General features: G+C 40.6%; 1 protein-coding gene across 7 annotated transcripts in view; it reads right to left on the bottom strand.

Annotated features, from left to right (window-relative positions):
- The window catches only part of LOC122563545 (KH domain-containing RNA-binding protein QKI), a 108,914-nt gene that overhangs the window by 24,741 nt on the left and 60,107 nt on the right, over window positions 1–24,066 (bottom strand). For 4 of the 7 annotated variants that reach the window (XM_043717416.2, XM_043717414.2, XM_087976761.1 and 1 more), the window contains exon 4: window positions 9,813–9,974. In XM_043717416.2, coding sequence (XP_043573351.1) covers window positions 9,813–9,974 — 162 coding nt within the window. The remainder of the gene's footprint in view (window positions 1–9,812; window positions 9,975–24,066) is intronic. The other 3 variants (XM_043717415.2, XM_087976762.1, XM_043717413.2) reach the window with 1 other exon arrangement.

Raw genomic sequence — 24,066 nt, 5'->3', positions numbered from 1 at the left:
CGGGAAAAGCTTTGCACATCCACAATGCTTGAGCTTTGACTGACTAAATGTCATCTTTAATGACTGAAGTACTGCAGATGTGCAAAACATTATGCAATATTGTGATGCATGTGTTAAGAATAACCAGAGGTCAAAAGTATTCTTTAAGAGAATTGCCCCTTTGGTTTTCAACTTGTGTTATATTTAATGTGAGTTCAGTTGCATTTCAAATAAATATGACTGGATTAACAAGCAAACACTGAAGCTTCTAAAAATTGTTCTAATAATAAAGTATTTTTCATATTTTTTAAATGATCCATGCTCATAAGATCACCATCACAGCTTTCACTCATTTATCACTGTTAGCAAAGACTGCCCTATTTTGATCTATTGTATCAAATTTTGTCCCAGTAGAATTTGCCAATCACTCATGCAAAACCCAATTATAATTTAATATACTATTCAACCAAAATGGTTTGCAAATGAAAATAGTTGAATAGGTAAAATTTACACATGTTACATCATAACTTTGTGAACATCCTATATGCCAAACATGACGCTGGTTTGACACTATTTTCCATATTAATAAAGCATAACAGTGGTCTTTTACAACAAATTTGTTAGAATGAAATACAGCAACCCACGATAAATAGCACGACTTAACTGGAGATAAAAGCATAGAAACAGAAAATAATCTTTATTAACTGAAGGGATGGCTACTAGCTTATGGAGCTGGTCTACTATTATGCCGTGGCAGCTGGGTAGAATGCAGGGATAGGCAATTACAAATAGCTGGAAATGCAAGAATCAAATCTTATATTATTTAACTGGCTAAAAATCTGATGAAGCAAATCTGTTCCCATCTTATAAATTTTGAAGAAGCTACTCAAAGTAAAATTCAAAGGGTGAAAGTGTTGTGTTGCAGGCATTCTTTTAAGAGTCACTCCAGGCAACTAGAGTATCAGGTCAGAATTAGCAAGTTAAACGTGCAAAGTCATTCAACACATTTCAAATGCATTTTTAAAAAATATTTTATAGTCCTCCCATGTTCAATAGCTGGAAAGAGAAAATGAAGGCTAAAGTTTATTTCTAACAGAAGTGCATGAAATGGTCAAGGTAATACTGAAAGGGGTAACAGAACAGACAAGGGTAAAAACTCCAAGTCTGTATAAAGTTGAAAGATATTAATGTTTTGGGTGTAATTTTCATCGGAACAAAATTAAAGCTTTGGCTTTCAAAATTCAACTCAGATCTGCACCTTAGTAAGTGTATAAAGTAACTGAAGAAAAATGACCTTTTTTGAAAAGATGGTCTGTGCACAACGCTAAGTAAAAAGGCACATTACTACAAGTAGTGCTGCATATACTGGAAATTTTAGATAACAGAAAATGTTGGAAATACCTGGCATCAAGAGAACATGTTTAACAATTATTCAACTAGAAAAAGTCGAGATGCAAAACTTTTAAGTCAGTACATGCAGGGAAAGGAGAGGAAATGTGACAGAATGGAAGGCAGGAGCAAAAAGAAAAGAATGAAGGTGTAAGGTATAAAAAGGCAAGGTGATTAATAAAATGTTGTTAGGAGGATTTAAATAGGATCAGCAAAATAATTACACTATCTGAAAAAAAATGGGACCAACAGTATTAAACTGATGTGGTTCTGTTCACGGAGCTGGGAATTTGTGTTGCAGACGTTTCGTCCCCTGTCTAGGTGACATCCTCAGTGCTTGGGAGCCTCCTGTGAAGCGCTTCTGTGATATTTCCTCCAGCATTTATAGTGGTTTGAATCTGCTGCTTCCAGTTGTCAGTTCCAGCTGTCCGTTGCAGTGGTCGGTATATCGGGTCCAGGTCGATGTGCTTATTGATTGAATCTGTGGATGAGTGCCATGCCTCTAGGAATTCCCTGGCTGTTCTCTGTTTGGCTTGTCCTATAATAGTAGTGTTGTCCCAGTCGAATTCATGTTGCTTGTCATCTGCGTGTGTGGCTACTAAGGATAGCTGGTCATGTCGTTTCGTGGCTAGTTGGTGTTCATGGATACAGCCAGACAGAATGGATTCAGGATGATCCTGGTAATGATTACAGACGCTCACAACAGACTTCACAAACACAGACAAGAAATTGCGCACCAAAAATCATTAATTTCAAAAACCACCAATCAGGAATGGACCCGGACCATAGAACAGGCCGTCACCATAGGACAGAACAGGACCACACAATGCAAAAAAACGGCACTAAAAGAAAAAAATGGCCAAACTAACACACAACAGAGAGGACACCACAACACACACCTGGGTTAGAAACCTCTCCCACAGACAGCTCACAGACACGGGAAGAACAATACTGGCCAAGGGACTCAACTACAACCACAGGGACGCCAAGACAGCACTAGAATGCACACTCAGGAACAATGGACTGACAGAAGAGACAACAGTGAGACAAAGTATCGTACCTCTGATAACAAGGAAAAGACAAACAACCTCAACACCAAGGAGAGGGAAGCACTAAAATCACTAAGAAACGATAAGAACATAATCATATTACCAGCAGACAAAGGCAGAATGACGGTCATCCTGGACAAAGCAGAATACACCCATAAAGCGCAACTACTTGCAGAAACCAACACCTACCAAAAGAGGGAGTTTGACCCCACCCCACAGCTCACCAATAGGATAAACAACACTGAGGAACCTACAAAAAAAATGGACAGATAACCAGGTTTGACCTACAAAGAATGAAACCTGAAAGCAACAACACCCCCAGATTCTATGGACTACCTAAAGTGCACAAACCAGACATCCCACTCAGACCCATAGTATCACTACCAGGGACACCATCACACAAACTGGCTAAAGAACTACAGCAGAAACTGAAACACCTGATCAGCGGATCCAGACACACTATACAATCAACACAGGAATTCTTGGACATCATCAGAAATATACACATAGACAAGGAAGAAACCATGGTCGCATTCGATGTAACGGCACTGTTCACATCTATCGACAAAACCCTAGCCAGAGAAACAATAGCCGACCTGCTGGACATACAGAACAGACAACAGGATGTTGAACCCATCAACAAAGACGGCATACTCAAATTACTGGACCTGTGCCTCACAACACACTTCACATTCAACAACCAAATATATGAACAAGTCAACGGCACACCCATGGGCTCACCCATCTCTGGACTCATAGCAGAAGCGGTAATGCAAAGATTAGAACAAACAGTCTTACCGCAAATTCAACCCAAACTCTGGGTCAGATATGTGGATGACATTTTAATCATTAAAAACACAGAAATAGAGAACACACACCGGATCATCATCAACGCCACACTCACAGGAATCCGATTCACTAGAGAGGAAGAAAAGGACAACCAACTTCCATTCCTAGACGTGATGGTACAGAGAACACCTAACGGAGAATTCACCACAAAGGTATACAGGAAAGTCTATGAGAAGATTTGTAGCTCGGGTGCTCGTTGTTGTGGTTCTGTTCGCCGAGCTGGGAATTTGTGTTGCAGACGTTTCGTCCCGTCTAGGTAACATCCTCAGTGCTTGGGAGCCTCCTGTGAAGCGCTTCTGTGATCTTTCCTCAGGCATTTGTAGTGGTTTGAATCTGCCGCTTCCGGTTGCGGCAACCGGAAGCGGCAGATTCAAACCACTATAAATGCTGGAGGAAACAACACAGAAGCGCTTCACAGGAGGCTCCCAAGCATTGAGGATGTCACCTCGACAGGGGACGAAACGTCTGCAACACAAATTCCCAGCTCGGCGAACAGAACCACAACAACGGTATACAGGAAAGCCACACACACAGACCAAGTCCTGAACTACGAAAGCAACCACCCAAACACACAAAAGAGTTGCATCAAGACACTATACAAAAGGGCCACAACACATTGCAGTACACCAGAACTGCAAAAAAAGGAAGAACAACACCTATACATGTATTCGCCAAAAATGGATACCCGCGCAATTTCATCAACAGATGCCTAAAGGAAAAACAACAGAACGAGGACGTGCCGCACCCAAAGGACTAGCCAACTACCATACATCAAGAGCATTTCCGAACTGACAGGCAGATTACTGAGACCACTAGGACTCATAACAGCACACAAACCAACACTCTCAGACAAGAACTCACCGGAACGAAGGACCTGATACCCAGCATGAGCAAAACCAATGTAGTGTACAAAATCCCATGCAAGAACTGCACAAACACTACATAGGACAAACAGGAAGACCGCTAACGATCCGCATCCATGAACACCAACTAGCCACGAAACGACACGACCAGCTATCCTTAATAGCCACACATGCAGATGACAAACAACATGAGTTCGACTGGGACAACACTACTATTATAGGACAAGCCAGAGAACAGCCAGGGAATTCCTAGAGGCATGGCACTCATCCACAGATTCAATCAATAAGCAGATCGACCTGGACCCAATATACCGACCACTGCAACGGACAGCTGGAACTGACAACTGGAAGCAGCAGATTCAAACCACTAAATGCTGGAGGAAATATCACAGAAGCGCTTCACAGGAGGCTTCCAAGCACTGAGGATGTCACCTAGACAGGGAACGAAACGTCTGCAACACAAATTCCCAGCTCAGCGAACAGAACCACAACAACGAGCACCCGAGCTACAAATCTTCTCACAAACTTTGAGTATTAAACTGAATTCTGAACTCAGCTTCTCAATCTCAAACGTTGCAATGAGTAGGCTCGGAGAGGACAAACGTCAAGTACAGAAGGACTTCAGTAAATGAAGCTAAAATTAAAAAATTGCGCTTTAAATGCTTTTAGAAAAGTGGACTTTCAGAATTTGTAAGTTGTGCCACTAGTCCTCTTTGTTCATGTGATGAAACATGAAATATTGTCCCTTAATATCAGATCATAGAGTCTCCTCGACTCCTATTACACAGGATGATTTATTTATAATAGATCCAACAATGTTTGTGCAATTCTCTAGTTTTAAATTATGAGTCTTAACTTGCATTCTGCATTTCATTTAGATCTAACTTTTTTAAAAGAATGTATCACAACAAAAGCTAATTACATGCAGCATGATTGTAGCAGCCAGCCAACAGAAAGCAGTCACTGCTTAATGATCATCCTTTTGGTGTGCTGCTTCACAATGTCCCCCAAATTATTCAGTACTAACTACTCATTAGCATTAAACACACCAACCTACTCAAGGCAACTGTCAAATTCTTAGAGCATCCACCAGTTTGAGTTCTTCTCATGCAAGTATACTTTTAAAAAAAAAAATGTAAAATAGTGTCAACTACTCCCTCCACCAGCAGCCTCATGGCATTGGCACTCTAGCTCCAACTGGCTTCAGTTAAGAGGTTGGTTTGGAAAGACTCAAATTTAGTTACTAGTGGCTAAGGAACAGAATTTTAACAAAATAGCCCTTTTAAGACAGACATGCACATGAATAACCTTGGACAATCAGTGCCAGCCTGGGACTTTTAAAAAAAAAATCATGTCCAATATCAATGCTTTGTTCCTTTACACACTTGGCATGGGAAACAATGATTTCAAAAATGCTCATTCATCACACCTGCAGCTACATTTTAGCATTCACTTCATAAAGTCAGCTTAAACTAAACACCCCATATAAATTCATTACATCAGTTGGCCAAATGCCATTGTGATATGGTGCAAAGGAGCCTAAAGACATCAGTACATCAAACATTGCATAAACCAAAAATTTCATGTTTCTTCCATTAGCATTTATGTAGAGTCTATGATCGGCATTGTCTCTAATCTCACTTTATTGCATACAAATTCTGATAAACAAGACTGAGTCACCAGATGTATCACTTGATATTTTGCCTTTCAAATTGGTTCACTATTGGTATCAACCATAGCTGGTGCATTACTCACTGGAGGGAGAACACAAATGTATCAAATTGACATCAACTTTACTACAAATTTAAAATCTAATTACTAGCCAAAACCTTTAACTTAAAATCTTTTTATTCATTTCTCAAACTCCAGTTGTTCAAATATACAGTTCTTTATATGTTCATGGAATGTGAGCAATGCTCAGCATGCTATTTTTTTACTGCCCATCCCCAATTAGAGTACAGTCAACGATTTTGCTGAGAATGTGGGGTCACATGTAGACCAAAGTAAAGGTGGCAGATTTCCTTCCCAAAAAGGAAATTAGGGAATCAGATCGCTTTTTACAATCAATCAATACTGGCTGCATTGTCCCCATCAGGTTTCTTTATTAAAGTTGAATGTAAATTTCACCACCTGCCAAAGTGGGATTTAAAGATGGCTCCAGAAGATTAGGGCAATATCACAGTTATACCTCCCTTGAATTAATCCACTAAAACATTCAGTCACAAAGATGTTTGGGGCATTGATCGTATCAAATTTTTGTAGGCAGTTCTGATCTCTAACTCAGATAGTGAGATAGGAGCATGTCAGCCATAAAGAAAAGTCTTAATCAAATTTCTTGGAATTCTCGAGGCACAGCAGTAGTGTCCTGCCTCTGGGCCAAAGGCCTGGGTCCAAGTATGCTCTATAGTTGTCATGGACAGATTAAAACTTATTGATGAAGATGGTCATTTTCTCCTGCAGACTGTTCAGAATTCAAATTTAAACAAAACAATTTTATACTTTGCTCAACAACAGTTGAGATTGCCATAAAAACCAATCAAGTATTTATAGAACTGCTGTCGGAGCACAAAATTAAATCTGAACTACAAAAAGTTCAATGTACTTCAGAAATTTCAAGATTCTATTTTGTTTTATGTTTGCATTCAATTGAATGAACTAAAGCTCATGGAAACAAGTTTCAGAACTTAGTGCTTTGCCCATCAGCAGTTTCCACTAATTTAGTATTTGTAATATTTCAAATTATGTATTAAAGGAATTGTCCTCACTTAAATGTTTGACCTCATGGGATAATTCTCTCCTTGTAAATGAAAGTTGAATGAATCATCACTATTCACCATTGTTTCAATCCAAGTGTACAGGATATTGGCCATACGTGCTGTTGAATGTACAATCCAGAAACTGAAATTTCAATACATGCCAGTCACTATTTGCATTAACCACAAATATGCTGTGCTATTTACAGGACATGAGGACTCCATTTAATATTGATTTCAACTGACATTACAGTCCATTCTTCAGTCTGCAACTTGGAGTATCCTTTTCACAAAGTTAACCTAAAGCAAATACATACAAGTCACTTAAATTGTATACATACAGATGCCAAAAGAAATCTTGACCAAAAGTCAGGATGATTTTCTAATGTTTAACTCAGAAATAACAAGTGAAAAATTCAACAGACCATTTCATGCTGGTGAATACAGATAGCTTCATCCAGAGGCTCACTGACATTACCCAGTATGGTGACTAAACATCTGAAACTGAACCTTCCAGCTCAGTGAGCAAACCTACATCCAGAACCTTAACCTGAGCTATAAATCTTCTCAAAACTCACTATGTCAATGTTAATACAAACCTACCTATCTTGAGGAAAAAATGCAAGGTAGATTAGCTTAAATTTCATTTGACTGATTAACTCCCATTAGCAAATCTAGATTTCCCAAATCAGTGCATCCATAAAGGAGCTTTTCAATTAACCAGTATCAATATTTGCAAACATTAATCCAAACTTTCACTAATCATATGGATTTCAAAAAGGCACAGTTAAATGTTTGTTGTTGTAACCAAGGGCAAATTAAGTTAAGTTATGACAATTTGATATGAAAAGTCCATGGATAAACCAGGAATCTGCAGCACTTTTCCTAGCTGAATGTATCGAGAGATGGTTAGGATTTAAACCAAATCTATCCTCCACTTATAATTCAAGTGGAGTATTCAAGAGAGTTGAAGAGAAAATAGTTAGTGCTATAAAGAGATCACTTAAGTTTTATTTTTCAAACCTTTAGTGATTTGCTGAGCATAAGATAAATGCAGTCATGCTTGCGGTCTCTTCAGACTCCACCTCCAAGACTCACCAGATTAAGCAGATACAGTCCTTTCTAATGGCATAATATTCACTTCTCCCATGATGTTACTTTCCAAAAGCGTAAGGGAAAATCAAATTTACATTTCAAGCCGAGCAAAAGGCCAATTACTTCACAAAATAACATTTCAGAAACTAACAAGCACTTAACAATTTTAAACGAGATTTACAGAAAACACTTTCAACTTTTAATGTGAAGCTTGCATTATTCTTGCATCATACATTTGGTGCAACCATGCAACACTTCAGGATCAAAATTCAGGGACCCTCTACTGGCCAATTTTCACACAAGGGTTACCTCCATTTCTGTGAATATTGAAGGTTTCTTTTTCTTTAAGCTCTATTTGCACTGATAACCATATTTAAATGCATGCACTCTGTTTATTTGGATCCAGAAATCTGGTAAAAGTATTTTGCATCTTATTGCAATACTAATGGCCAAAGTCCTACCTCAAAGCTAGAATAGACATTGAAGAATTAACTATTTGCCCTTTAAATAATGAGCTTGTACATGAGAACAAACCAAATATTTAGAAATCATTGACTATTTCCATAATACTTCACTACTCTAGATTCTGTCTGGTCAGGGTTTTGGATTAGATTAGAATTAGAATTAGATTACTTACAGTGTGGAAACAGGCCCTTCGGCCCAACAAGTCCACACCGACCCGCCGAAGCGCAACCCACCCATACCCCTACATTTACCCCTTACCTAACACTACGGGCAATTTAGCATGGCCAATTCACCTGACCTGCACATCTTTGTGACTGTGGGAGGAAACCGGAGCACCCGGAGGAAACCCACGCAGACACGGGGAGAATGTGCAAACTCCACACAGTCAGTCGCCTGAGGCGGGAATTGAACCCGGGTCTCGGGCGCTGTGAGGCAGCAGTACTAACCACTGTGCCACCGTGCCGCCCACACGGTTAACTGAGCAGAGGGGTATGGAATAGAAAGCATGCAATCTGTGCACAAGTTCTATAGCTGTATGTAGCAAAAGCCCACAAATGCCTGGAATGGGTTTAAAACCTCTTCACTAGTTGCAATCATACCTAGCACAAAATGAAAATGGCTGTGGTGGTTGGAAGTCAATAATTTCAGTCCCCAGCCACAAACATGAGTGTTTTTCCAGGGTAGGGTCATAGACCCAACCATCTTCAGCTATTCGATGACCTTTCATCCACAAGTGAGAAGTGGAGATATTTACTGGTGATTGCACCATGTTCAGCACCATGTGTGACACAGGTACTAAAGAGGTCCATGTCCAAATGCAGCAAATCGAGACAACAACCAGACTTCGGCTGACAACTATGAATGTTGCTTGCAAGTAATCTCCATCAAGAGAGACCATAACTGCTTCCCCTTGACATTCAATGGCATGACAACAGCAGAGTGTTATTGGAGGAGAAAAAACAAATTAGACAAAAGGTTACTTAAAGTCAGTGTGTGTGTATGGCCAAAGGGTAGTTAGGTAAGTGAATACCAGACCAGATCAGGCACTAAGATTTGGGCAACAAACACTATAAATGCCATGAAGGTGGTGAGCCACTGTCTTGAACTGCTGCAATCCTGGAAGGGAGACCTAGCAACAGTTGAGGTATTTTTACAGGCCATTTGCATGATCATTCAACTTTTAACACTTGTTTGGCAATTATACTGTAGTAGTTTGAGTTCTCTCAAACACTGAAGACACCTTCTACTATTTCATTTAAAACATCTGTAAAAGATTATACCTTTAAAGGGAAACAGATTTAATTCCTAACATTGGAAGCAGCATTAACAGGATGCTAATCATTAGCTTAAAAACTCCTATAGTAACTTACAGCAGGAACCAGTAGCTTCTTAACCTCTTCAACAGCTCTTCTTAACTTCAATTCTGCTCGGTCTTGTGTGTCTTCAACTGTTATTAACACATGGAGCTCTTCATTGAGATGTTCCCAGTTTGGTTTGCCTCGGTTCTGTTCTTCCTGTGAAGACAAGAAAGCCTACATAGAATTATATAGAATCAACACCAGGGGCATGCCATTTGGCCCAGTTGGCCTATGACAGTGTTCATGCTCTGCACAGATTCTTGCTCTCAATGACCTTTCACACCTGTCCATATCTCTTCTACCTTGCATATACTTCAAGAAAAAAGCAATTATGACAAGGCAAGTTGATATGGTTCTTACTTACACACAGGCATATACAGGCAAAGTTAAAATGTAAAACCACAGTGGAAATGCATCTATGGCAATAACTAGAGTAGTTCTTTTCATTAAAAAAAGCAAAATTTTACGGTGCTAAAATTAAGTCAAAAGTAATGCTCACTCGCTTAGAAAGTGTTTACCCACTTCATTAGGATATATTGCTCTGGAACCAATAACTGAATGAACAACAAAAGCAAAAAGACAGCTGAAACAAAAACGGATGAGATGAGAACATTCAACCATCACCTTTCACAGTAGTAAAGGGAAAAAAGTCTTATGATCCTACCCCACCAGCTACCTGATAAAGGTGCAGCACTCCAAAAGCTTGTACTTCCAAACAAACCTGTTGGACTATAACCTGATGCTGTGATTTAAAAAAAAAATTAAAACATTGAAGTTTTAATGAAGTAAATGATTCCTACTCGACTAACTGGAACATAAACCTCAACGTCAACGAACTGAAGAACACCTGGAAATTTAGACAGTAACCAGGTGCTTGGGAACTCCTGGGTTTGATCAATAAGGCAAATGACTGAAATCTTGCAACAACTTTATTATGTTAGCATGTACACAAATCACTTTGTAACCAGCTCAGGCATTAATGTTGTGAAATAAAAGTTTGAAGTATCACAACTGGAAAGCATTTTACAGGAACTAGGCAGACATTCATGTTAGTACATTGACAAAGCATATTACTTTTTTGCTCCAAAATTCTCTCAAATAGAGAAATTTGAAAACAAACCAGCTTCAAAAGGATATCTTCCATGGCAAAGGAATACTCTTGTTTAGCTGAGGAATATGTTGCAATCCAATACTTGAACTTGGAAGGCCTTGTATCTGACAATGCTTGTTTGTTCCAAGGTGTTACATGCTTGTTGTAAACAGTTCACTTCATGATGTGCATGTGAAGTGACATACAACCTACAACTGAAAGCTGGGATAAGGCTGGATGGCAACTTGCCAGCTAGCACAGACAGTGGGCCGAATGCTCTTCTTTCCGCTACAAACGGCTATAATCCCAAGTAAAAATGGGACAACTGTGTTAATTTAAGGGTGCAGTGTTCTCAAGTTACTCCCTTCTCTCCATTCCTAAAAGATTCCTTTACGCAAACAACTTGCAAGTGCAGAGTTTTCAGTAACAAACTACACCAACTTCCTAAATAAGGAATATTAAAGCATAGCAAAAACACAAAATAGGGGAAAAAAAAAACTGGAGTTGGTGCACTTCTCCAGTGTCTTTGCACAATCCTTCAAAAATCAGTCAGGTGATCCAGTGGTGATTTTCTCTCCCAAACTAATATGCCGAAAAGGTGCTAACAAGCTCCCCTGGGTAGGACGTCATTCAAATATCTAGCACTAGACTCCTAAGCAATTCTTTATTCTGGAATTAGTCACGAAAGGTTTTTAAATTCAGAGAGTAGGGTGTAATTTATTGCCCATCCCTAATTGCAAAGACAGCAATTAAGAGTCAGAGAAGGACAACACTTTATAAAAAAATACTTTATGATGCTTACCCTGCGTAGTGCTGACCCACAGGTGTTAGAATCATAGAATCCCTACGCAGTGTGGGAACAGGCCTGTCAGCCCAAAAAGTCCATATCGACCCAGCGTCCATAATCCTTAGTTTTCAAATAGCGATGGAAAAGGATAGACCAGATCTAAAAGGTGAAGTTCAAACTGGAGAAAGGCCAATTTTAACTGTATTAGGCAAGAACTTTCAAAGGCTGATCGTGGGCAAATGTCCACAGGTGAACGGATGTCTGGAAAATAGGAAGCCTTCAGAAAGGAGATAACAAGAATCCAGAGAAAGTATATTCCAATCAGGATGAAAAGGGAAGGCTGGTAGGTATAGGGAATGCTGGATGACTAAAGAAATTGAGGATTTGGTTAAGAAATAGGAAACGTATGTCAGGTATAGATAGGATAGACTGAGTGAATCCTTAGAAGAGTATAAAGGCAGTAGGAGTATACTTGAGAGAAATCAGGAGGGCAAAAAAAAAGGGGACATGAGAAAGCCTTGGCAAATAGAATTAAGGAGAATCCAAAGGGTTTTTACAAATACATTAAGGACAAAAAGGATAATTGCGGAGAGAATAGGGCCCCACAAAGATCAGCCTTTGTGTGGAGCTGCTGAAAATGGGGAGACACTAAAGGAGTATTTCGCATCAGTATTTGCTGTGGAAAAAGGACATGGAAGATATAGAATGTAGGGAAATGGATAGTAACATCTTGGAAAATGTCCATAATACCTAGGTGGCGGTGCTGGATGTCCCGAAACGCATAGAAGTTGATAAATCCCTAATACCTGATCAGGTGTACCCTAGAACTCTTGTGGGAAGCTAGAGAAGTGATTGCTGGGCCTCTTAAAGAGGTATTTGTATCATCAATAGTCACAGCTAAGGTGCTAGAAGACTGGAGGTTGGCTAACATGATGCCACTGTTTAAGAAAGGTAGTAAGGACAAGCCAGGGAACTATAGACCAGTGAGCCTGACGTTGGTGGAAGGAATCCTGAGGGACAGGATGTACATGTATTTAGAAATACAGAGACTGATTAGGGATAGGCAGCATGGGTTTGTGCGTGGGAAATCATGTCTCTCAAACTTGATTGAGTTTTTGGAAGAAGCAACAAAGAGGACTGATGAGGGCAGAGCAGTAGATGTGATCTATATGGACGTCAGTAAGGCGTTCGACAAGGTTCCCCATGGGATACTGGTTAGTAAGGTTGGATCTCATGGAATACAGGGAGAACTAACCATTTGGATACAGAATTGGCTCAAAAGTAGAAGACAGAGGGTGGTGGAGGGTTGTTTTTCAGACTGGAGGCCTGTGGCCAGTGGAGTGCCACAAAGATCAGTGCTGGGTCCACTACTTTTCATCATTTATATAAACGATTTGGATGCAAGCATAAGAGGTATAGTTAGTAAGTTTGCTGAGGACTCCAAAATTGAAGGTGTGGTAGACAGCAAAGTAGGTTACTTCAGATTACAAAGGGATTTTGATTAGATGGGCCAACGGGGTGAAAAGTGGCAGATGGAGTTTAATTTAGGTAAACGTGAGGTGCTGCATTTTAGGAAATCAAAGCTTAGCAGGACTTATACACTTAATGGTAAGGTCCGAGGGAGCGTTGCTGAACACAGAGACCTTGGAGTGCAGTTTCATAGAGTGAAGGCAGCATTTGGTATGCTTTCCTTTATTGGTCAGAGTATGAGTACAGGAGTTGGGAAGGCATGTTGTAGCTGTACAGGACACTGGTTAGGCCACTGTTGGAATAGTATGTGTAATTCTGGTCTTTTTCCTATCAGAAGGATGTCGTGAAACTTGAAAGGGTTCAAAAAAGATTTGCAAGGATGTTGCCAGGGTTGGAGGATTTGAGCTATAGGGAGGGGTTGAATAGGCTGGAGCTGTTTTCCCTGGAGTGTCGAAGGCTGACAGGTGATCTTAGAGAGGTTTATAAAGTCATGAGGGGCATGAATAGACTAAGTCTTTCCCCTGGCGTGGGGGGCACACGGCAGGGGGAGTCCAGATCTGGAGGGCATAAGTTTATGGTGGGGGGGGGGGGGGGGGGGGGAGAAGATATAAAAGAGATCTAAGGGGTAACGTTTTCATGCAGAGAGTGGTACATGTATGGAATGAATTGCCAGAGGAAGTGGAGGCTAGTACAATTGCAACATTTAAAAGGCATCTGGATGGGCATGACTGGGAAGGGTTTGGAGGGATGTGTGCTGGGTGCTGGCAGGTGGGACTAGATTAGGTTGGGATATTTGGTTGGCATGGACGAGTTGGACCAAAAAGGGTCTGCTTTCGTGCTTAATATCTCTAGGACTATGACCCTCTGAAGAGTAACCCACCCAGACTCATTCCCCTACGCCTGACTAATGCACCTAACCTACACATTCCTGAACATTATGGACAGTTAAGCATGGCCAATTCACCTAACCTGCACATTTTGGATTGTGGGAAGAAACCGGAGCACCTGGAGGAAACCCACACAGACACAGGGAGAATGTGCAAACTCCACACAGTCACCAGAGGCTGAAATCAAACCCAGGTCCCTGGTGCTGAGTGTGTTGGAACTGCATTCATCCTGGCAAGTGGAGAGGGAGTGTATCCCAGTCTCCTGACTTGTGCCTTATTAGATGGTAGACAGGCTTTGGTGAATCAGGAGGCAAATTACTTGTACTGGTTTCCCAATCCTGACCCGCTCTTGTAGCCAGTTATTATAAGGCTAGTATAGTTCAGTTTCTGACCAATGGTAACACCAGGATGTTGATTTGGGAGAGGGGCGAAGGGATTCAGCAATGGTAATGCTATTAAATGTCATGGATTCAATTCTTTCAAAATGGTTATTTCCTGGCACTTACAAATAGCTAGTGATATTTATGCTGTAAGTTTAAACCTGGATATTGCGCACATCTTGCTGCATTTCAACATGGACTGCTTCACTAGGCTGCTCAACACTGCATAATCAAACATCCCCATTTTTGACCTTATATGGTGATGAAATAGTTGAAGATGGTGGATATCCTCAAACACCCCTGAAAACATAGCCATTGATTCAAGAATGCCATGTGCGCACAGCCAGAGGCGAATCACGAGACAGACTTTGTCAGGAGCAGAGGGGCAAATGAGGCATTGGCAGGAGCACACAAATGTCCAAGCAAACCATCAAACTGTTCAAACATCACCTAGTCAATTTCTGGCCGACTATATAAATCATACACTGAATTTGTGTCACTTCAGAATTCACTGAACTGAGTGGAAACAAGTAACCCTCAGTTCTGAGGAACTAAAAAAGGTCACAATGGCAAATGTCAGGATGGATAACAACTGAGAATCAGACAGCAAATGGAAAATGAAATAAAAGCAAGGAGAGTAGAACAAAGACCGGCAAACTAACAAAGGGATCAAAACAGTCTATTAGTAAAACTGGTCTTTTTAGCACCATTTGAGCCAATTTGGGATCGAAGATATTTCTGTAAGGTGGTAGTGGCAAGACAGAAGTTACTAGATGAGTACACTACGTGTTTTTACCAAGGAAGAAACCGAAATGAAATAGGAATAGCCAGATACTTAACTGGCTAAAAATGGATAGCAAACATATTAGATTAGATTACCTACAGTATGGAAACAGGCTCTTCAGCCCAACAAGTCCACACTGACCCTCCAAAGTGTAACCCACCCAAACCCATTCCCCTAACTAATGCACCTCTCACTATGGGCAATTTAGCATGGCCAATTCATCTGACGTGCACATCTTTTGTATTATGAGAGGAAACCAGAGCACCCAGAGGAAACCCATGCAAACACGGAGAATGTCTATGTGGAGTTTGCATATTCTCCTATGGCAGGAATCAAACCCAGGTCCTTGGCACTGTAATGCAGCAGTGCTAATCACTGAGCCATCGTGCCATCAGGAGGAAGGCTGGGTATTCTTGAAAGGGATAAGTAACCAGTATAAAATCGGATCATAAGACATAGGAACAGAAATTAAACCATTCAGCCCATCGAGCCTGCTCTGCAATTCAGTCATGGCTGATAAGTTTCTCAGGAGAAAGTGAGGACTGCAGATGCTGGAGATCAGAGCTGAAAAATGTGTTGCTGGAAAAGCGCAGCAGGTCAGGCAGCATCCAAGGAGGAGAATCGACCTTTCGGGCGTAAGCCCTTCTTCAGGAATGAGGAGGATGGGCCAAGCAGGCTAAGATAAAAAGGTAGGGAGGGGGGACTTGGGGGAGGGGCATTGGGAATGCGATAGGTGGAAGGAGGTTAAGGTGAGGGTGATAGGCCGGAGAGGGGGTGGGGCCGGAGAGGTCGGGAAGAAGATTGCAGGTCAAGAAGGCGGTGCTGAGTCCGAGGGTTGGGACTGAGATAAAAAGGTGGGGAGAGGGGAAATGTGGAAGCTGGAGAAATCTACATTCATCCCTTGTGGTTGGAGGGTTCCTAGGCAGAAGATGAGGCGCTCTTCCTCCAGGTGTTGTGTTGCCATGATCTGGCAATGGAGGCGGCCAAGGACCTGCATGTCCTTGGTGAAGTGGGAGGGGGAGTTAAAGTGTTCAGCCACAGGGCGGTTGGGTTGGACACTGCACCAACCTTCTGTGACAGCAAATTCCATAATTTTACCACACTCTGACTGAAGTTTTTCCTTTATTCGAAGGCTGCGCCCTCGGGTCCTACTCTCTCCTACCAATGGAGACATCTTCCCAACATTCAGAATACTGAATGGCCTGGACAGAGTGTAAGTTTCAATTAGATCCCCCTCTCATCGTTTTAAACTCCAGAGTATAGTCCCGGAGTTCTCATATGTTAAACTTTTCATTCCTGGCACTATTCACATGACCCTCAGATCACAGTCCAGGGCCAGTATATCCTTCCTGAGGTATGGGGCTCAAAACTGCGCATAATACTCCAAATATGGTCTGACCAGAGCCTAAGTACATCCCTGCTTTTATATTCAAGTCCTCAAAATAAATACCAACATTGCATTTGCCTAAACACTGACTCAACCTTGCAAGTTTACCCTGAGAACACCCTCTCTAGAGTGAGTAAAACTCCCAAGTCTCTTTGCAATTCAGACTTTTGAATTGTCTCCCCATTTAGTAAATAACCTCTCACTTTCCCACATTGTACTCCATCTGCCACTTCTTTACCCACTCTCCTAACCTATACAAATCCTTCAGCAGCATCCCTGCCATCTCCTCAATATTACCTTTCCCTCTACCTAGTTTTGTATAATCTGTAAAATTTAGCCAGAATGCCCTCAGTCCCTTCATCTAGATTGTTAGTGCTTAAATGACAAGTTGTAGTCCAAACATGGAGTCTTGTGGAACACCACTTTCTCAGAATGGCAGCCAGTGACAAGACTATTTAATCCCCACTCTGTTGTCTGCAACAGCCAAGGTTCTATCCACGCTAGTACCTTGCCTCTAACACTATGGACCCTTATCTTACTCAGCAGCATCCTGTCAAAGGCCTTCTTGAAGTGCAGGTAGCTAACATCCATTGGCTCTCCATGGTCTAACCTAATTACTTGCTCAAAGAATTCTAGCAGATTCGTCAGGCTTGACCTCCCCTGATGAAACCATGCTGACTTTGCCCTATTTTACCATACATTTCCAAGTATTCAGAAATCTCATCCTTCACAATGGACTCCAAAATCTTACCCACGACAGAGGTTAGGCAAATCTGCCTGTAACTTTCCGTCTTTTGCCTTACTCCATTTTAAACAGTGACACATCAATTTTCCAGTCCTCTGGAACCTCTCCTGACTCGTGATTCCTGAAAAATCACCTCTAATGCATAAGTCTGCAGAGGGAAATAAGGGTGGAAAATGTTGAAGTACTGATCATAAGTGTTCAATACTCCTTAGATCCAGGATGGTGACAAAGGGCCGACGATATATGCATAAATATTACATAGCTGTTCAAAGTCCAAGGCTAACACCCACTACTACTGTTTAACATGTAATGGAAGAGTTTTCAAACTAAACTCTGGTTAATAAAATTAACCAGATGAACAACATTAAGAAAGTCCAGCACAGAGGTAAAATTAAATTGGGTTTAACAAAAAATTGAGCTTTTAGATAAGATTGACAGCTGCAAAGCTAAATCTCGTGAGGGAAAAAGGAACAATGGTAGTAGTAATAGTGAAGTTTTTTTCTGTCTAGAGGAAGTTACACGATGAAGTAGCTCACAGGCTGGTATTATGATCACTTTTTCTTGATCTTACCATCCTGGACCAGACAGCCAGAGTGTGAAATGTAAACTTGGCAAAGTGTCAGTAACTTTTAAAAAAAGTTTAAAATGCAAGTACTAAAAAAGAGAATAATAACCACAAGAGTCCTTTGTTTTGAAGAAATCTACAAACGTTAATGATACAAAGTCGTGACAGTTCTACAATCATACATGTTACTCTAAAATCCAGAATGAACAGGACATAAATATGGGTAACTAACTGTTGTTAAACACCCCAAGAGGAGCCAAATGTAGTAAAGATAGATCCCAGAGGTTTTTCAGCAATCCCTCAGACAGGAGGGCAGATTGGGTAATCAAATCTCATTAAAAATACCTTCACAAGGGATTCAATTGCTTCACTTTTATAAAGACCTAGCTTCAGAATTCTTAACAGCCACTACATTATCAACGGCCTCAACTACTCATACTCTGGTACATTACCCTCCATTCCTGAGTTTACAGACCACTAGGTTCTTGAAACCATATTAGAGCATCTACGATGGTTTCAGTTCGATGCAGACAGCTAGATTCACCAAGTTAGTACTACCTTGAATGTCTTCAAGCTCTAACTTTGCCTGCTGTACAAAGCAAATAACACTAGCAGACTTTCTTCACCCCTGTGTTCAGATGCACTATTAATTGTGGATTATTTTCTCCAAAAACTTACAGCTCTAGCATGCTTCCTGAACTCTAACTCCAACATTTAGCTGCACCTCCTAGCTCCCCAAACATCTGCTCAGAGCTTGCTACAGTGGCATCTTTTGGGTCAAACTCTTCACCTTTGGAGTATGTTGCTGACTAACAGCTTGAAACAGTGTTCTGCTCTAACTCTGCCCTACTACCAAAAACAAATTGTTCAATAATTCTTGAACTGACTGACCTGCCAAAAAAACTCTACAACAAGCCCCAGTCTTGCTCCCCAGGGAATACTGAACACAACAAATATTTTGAAGAGTCGAATGCAAACCATTGGAACAGTGTTCTCTAAAATGTTAGAGCATTCAGATTGTACAGTGTTAGCCAACAATCTGATGACAAAGAGGATTGCATCACACCCAACATTGAGGACCTACCTAGGCTCAGTTATGAACCATGCAAAATTTCAACATTTGGAATGGCAAAAGCTGGAAGTATCGTGAACTGTCAGAACAGTGTTAAATGATAGGGCAGACTGGAGAAATGGGCAAATACTTGGCAGATGAAATTAGTAGTGTTAAGTAAAATATTTTGGTATGAAAACCAGGTGAGGCAATATAAATTAGATATTGCCCTAAGGGGTGCAAGTTGAGAAAGCATTCAGGATCCTGTACTTTTTAATTCATTCACTGGATGTGGGCATTGCTGACTAGGCCAACATAACTACTCTTTAGGTGGTTAAGAGTGGGTGAAGGGTCAACCACATTTCCAAGGGTTGAGACACACGTAGGCAGACTAGGCGAGACCAAAAGTTTCATTCCCGAAAGGTTCTAGTTGGATTTTTCCAACAATTGGCAACGATTTCACGATCATTAAACTCTAAATTCCAGATTTTTAGTGAATTCAAATTCCAACATCTGCCACAGCAGGATTTAAACCTGGGTCCCCAGAATATTACCTGGGTCTCTGGATGACTAGTCGAGTGATAAAACAACCATGCCATTACCACTGTCAATTGACTTCATAAATGGAAGCAAATGAGCACCAAATGAAGTTATAGTTAACATCATGCAATGATAGATTGGTCTCAACTGTAGTAGGGTTGGTCATCACACTTCAGGATGAAGGCATTACACAATGCAGAAAAGATTTGAGAACGTTTCCATGGATCAAATACATGTTTTAAGTTGAGACATTGAGACTGCTCTCTTTAAAAGGAGGTCGAGGAGGAAATTTAGAAGGTGTTCAAAATCATGAAGCGAGACAAAACAGATCATGATTCAACAAGAGATGGCCAGAAATTCTCAGCTATTACAGATGTAATATAGAACACTAACATCTATGCAAGGAAAAAAGAAAAAGCAGTAAAGTGAGGCAAAGGTATACTTTTAAACTAAAATTCACAGTGCAAATTTTAATGTGAAGACTGAACAGATTAAGCCAAGGAAAGAAGGTCTCTCTGCTTTTTGTTTAGTGTTAGGTATGACTTCAATTTGGAAGAAGATTTGACATGTACAATATTACCTTGAATAGAAAAATAATTTCACAGATATATTCAGCATGAATGCACTTTAGTCTAAGGCATGTAGGTGGATCTAATGGTTGAGCTGAAACATTAACCACCCACAACATTTAGCTGCCTTAAGTTTGTTAACTGAAAAGATTGCCCCATTTAAAAAAAACTAAAACAGTCATGAACAATGATCAGTCTAAAGTTAAACTTTTTATAAATCATAGCCAATTTCTAAAATATAGAATTTTTTTGGCCTACAAATTAGTCAAACTGGTTTTCACCAAAACATTTGAAATTTCACTTTGATACCTTTTATTGACAAGTTTGCTTAGCCAAGGTTGAGTGACCTTTCAAGAAATTGAAAGACTCAAGAAAAGTCTGTCACATTTAGATTAGAAGTAGTATTTATATACATTTTGAAGGAATGGATCTATTTTTGGGTGTGGAGTTGAATATTCTACCTTTGGTGCTGCAGAAGCACAAGAACTGAGTGAAGAAAACACTTACTAGTTAACAGAACAGGAAATAGTCTTAGTGACAAAACACACGAGAGCTGTGAAACCATGGGTGAAAGTTAACATTTCTGACCTTCAGCACCAAAACACTGCAGCCCTGGTCTTAAAATTTCAAAGCTCTTGCACAAAAATCTTAACTATTAAAAGGGTAAGTGACTAAATTAACGAAAACACAGACAACCATCTATACAATTTTTCCAGTTAATTGAAGAAAGTCATGTTTCATACTAACGTCCAGTGTGAATTTTGATTCCTTACTTTTAACATTGAAATTTGACCCACCAAATGAACTGTGAAGGCCTGACAGTGAACCATACGACTTCTCTACATAAAACTTGACTAATCAGATAGACATGTGAAGATTTCTCACTATAAGCAAACCTAGATTTTTAACTGTATTAGAAATGTTTCTAAAATTATGAAGTCAACACGATTCAAGCATTGTCAAGCATTTAGCAAACATGAAGTGATTAAGTAAATGCTGTCATTAACATCAAGCTTAAATTCCCTTCCAATACAGGGTCTCCTCACTTAAAAGTGAAGAAACATTAAGTAAAACAAGATCTGCCAGAGTTAATAATCAATGTTAAAGTCAGGATTAGTTTCCGGACGACAATATTTCACCAGCAAAAAAAAAAGCTGACATACTGTGATATGCATCTGCAACACTGTGCAGTCCTTCATAGAGTCAGATGTATAGAATTGAAACAGACCCTTTTGTCCAACCTGTCCATGACGACCAGATATCCTAACCCAATCTAGTCCCACCTGCCAGCACTTGCCCCATATCCCTCCAAACCCTTCCTATTCATATACCCATCCAAATGTCTTTTCAATGTTGCAATTGTACCAGCCTCCACTACTTCCTCTGGCAGCTCATTCCATACACTGACCACCCTCTGTGTGAAAAAGTTGCCCCGTAGGTCACTTTTATATCTTTCCCCCCCCCCACCCCCTCACCATAAACCTATGCCCTCTAGTTCTGGATTCCCCCACCCCAGGGAAAAGATTGTGTCTCTATTTATCCTATCCATGCCCCTCATGGTTTTATAAATCTCTAAGGTCACCCCTCAACCTCGAACGCTCCAGGGAAAACAGCCCTAGCCTGTTCAGCCTCTCCCTGTAGCTCAAATCCTCCAACCCTGGCAACATCCTTGTAAATCTTTTCTGAACCCTTTCAAGTTTCACAACATCTTTCCGATAGGAAGGAGACCAGAATTGCACGTAATATTCCTACAGTGGCCTAATTAATGTCCTGTACAGCCGCAACATGACCTCCCAACTCCTGTACTCAATACGCTGACCAATAAAAGGAAAGCATACCAAATGCCTTCTTCACTATCCCATCTACCTGCGACTCCGCTTTCAAGGAGCTATGGACTTGCACTCCAAGTCTTCCTGATATAATTTGCACAACAAGGAAAACTTCAGTTAGGAAAGTAAGCTCTTTGCTTGCAGAGAAGCATTTAAAGCACATTGTTGTACAGGGACAGATGTTCCTAACTGTTGTAACTGTACAGGCAAAGTACTAGAAAATACAGCTCCATTTTACTGTCGATCTGCAGAGGTCAGATCAAGAGTGCAAATTTGGTAACAATTGCCAATGGTTTTGTAGTCACCACTATCAAAACTAGCTTTCAGTTCCACAGTCATCCATTGAGATCAAAATCTGCCAACTGTCAAGATGGGATTTGGGCCTGTCCCCAGACAATTAGCCTAGAACTCAATGGTTAGTCCATTTACATTACCACTGTCTCCTTTATTGTTACTTCTCCTTCTCATCCTTGTAGCACATATGTCACCTTGCATCTGCAATTTCTGCACTGCTCAGTAAATGGAATCATGAGAGCAGTATGTTGAAACAAAGACTTACATACTTTTAACTTCAGTGAATGTGGCACCATATGAAGTTGATGGAACAGGGAAAGCCCTGCCCCACTCTGCTCAAATCCCCACAGCTGAGTTTACTCAATAAATTACAGTATATATTACAAAGAAAGCTCTAAAGGTATCAATCAGAGAGTGTTCCTCACCATCTTTTGCATATTAGGTTCAACAATCTGGATTCAATGCAGCACTTAAAAATCACAACCATTTAGCATGATTAACAGATTATGAATATTCCATATTTGGCACTCCACAGATCTCTTTAAAAAGAGACAAGGTTTCAAAGCCTTTCCCCAAATTAAGAAATTGCATCGTTACACTCCTGCATACTTATGCTGACATTCACATTTGGATAGCTTTTCTTGAAGGCTTGTGTTGTCAATTCATTCAGGGAGAAACAGGGACACATTACCAACCAATGTAGCTTGAGAGGCTTGGATTGTACCCATATGATCCTATGTTCAAATTATCTAGTGTGAAAACTATTTTGATCCTCAAGTCATTAATAGAGCTACATTAAACTTTTTAATGGTACATGGCCATGAAATTAGTTGATTTCAAATATGTAGAAAATCCATAACTTCTTGGAACCACAGCCCCTTAAAATAATTTCTATTTTACTGATTAAAAGATAACAGTCTGACAGTAGATGCAACTGATGCAGTGGTCTGACATACTGGACTCGATAGATGCAGTAATAAAAAGAATGGAACTTTGGTCCAAGTGCATAATTTTTCACAACTCAGCTTAATGTCACAGGCAGGAAGCTCAACATTTCGGCGGTGTGGAAAGGCCTCTTTCCTTTACTCCGCACTCAGGCCGGTGTCTGGGGTTCGCCGATTACTGTGGTGGTCTCTCTCCAGCAGACACAAACTTCAAAGACCCGAATGCCACATTAGGGCAACTCCTCTGGAGAGAGCGCACTGAACCAAACTCACTGTTTAGAGCCTGACCAGCTAGTCAGAACTTATCTCCACACAGTAATCGTGACTGCCACCAATGTGTGGATGATTTCTTCTTGTTGGTGGGGCAACCTGGTACCTACCCTCTCAGGCAGTACCCCCAGATCAAACTGCTTATCTTGGCCAACAATCCTCCTGGAGTGGGCGGTTCCAGCTGCCCTGATCACCCTTCAGTCCTTGACACTGGAATTACAGCTTAAGATCTGCTGTGAACTCAGCCAGAATTTGTGTACCCAGAAGGAGCACAGACTGAGTCGAATAGAATTTCAAAATTACCAGTGAACTTTATTACAGAAACAAAAAATTCAACTTGCCCAATCCATACTTCGATGAAACTTACATCCTGATATCAAATGAGAAAACTGGAGCGGACACAACATAAAATCTTTAATCTTGCACAATTTACAGAGTATTTATACTTTAAGAATTATACAACCACCCTCCCCCATGCCTAACCAACTACTTCAGAGTTCGAATGTCCCAGGCCTGAAAAGGGTTTATTCAGTCTCAGAGGGACTTGCCTGTCCAGTGGAGCTCCTTTTCTGCCTCTAGTGTTGTTGCGAACTTACGAAGTCTGAGGTCACACACAATATTGATGCCTTCAGTCCCAGCGAGTTCAGAGTGGGGAGAGTGAAAAGGCAAAGAGC

The sequence above is a fragment of the Chiloscyllium plagiosum genome, unplaced genomic scaffold, assembly GCF_037043375.1.
Source record: "Chiloscyllium plagiosum isolate Xiang-an unplaced genomic scaffold, Cpla_swu_hap1 HiC_scaffold_30, whole genome shotgun sequence".
Lineage (NCBI taxonomy): Eukaryota > Metazoa > Chordata > Chondrichthyes > Orectolobiformes > Hemiscylliidae > Chiloscyllium > Chiloscyllium plagiosum.
Note: the sequence above shows the minus strand (reverse complement) of the source record. Positions and strands in the feature narration are given on the sequence as shown.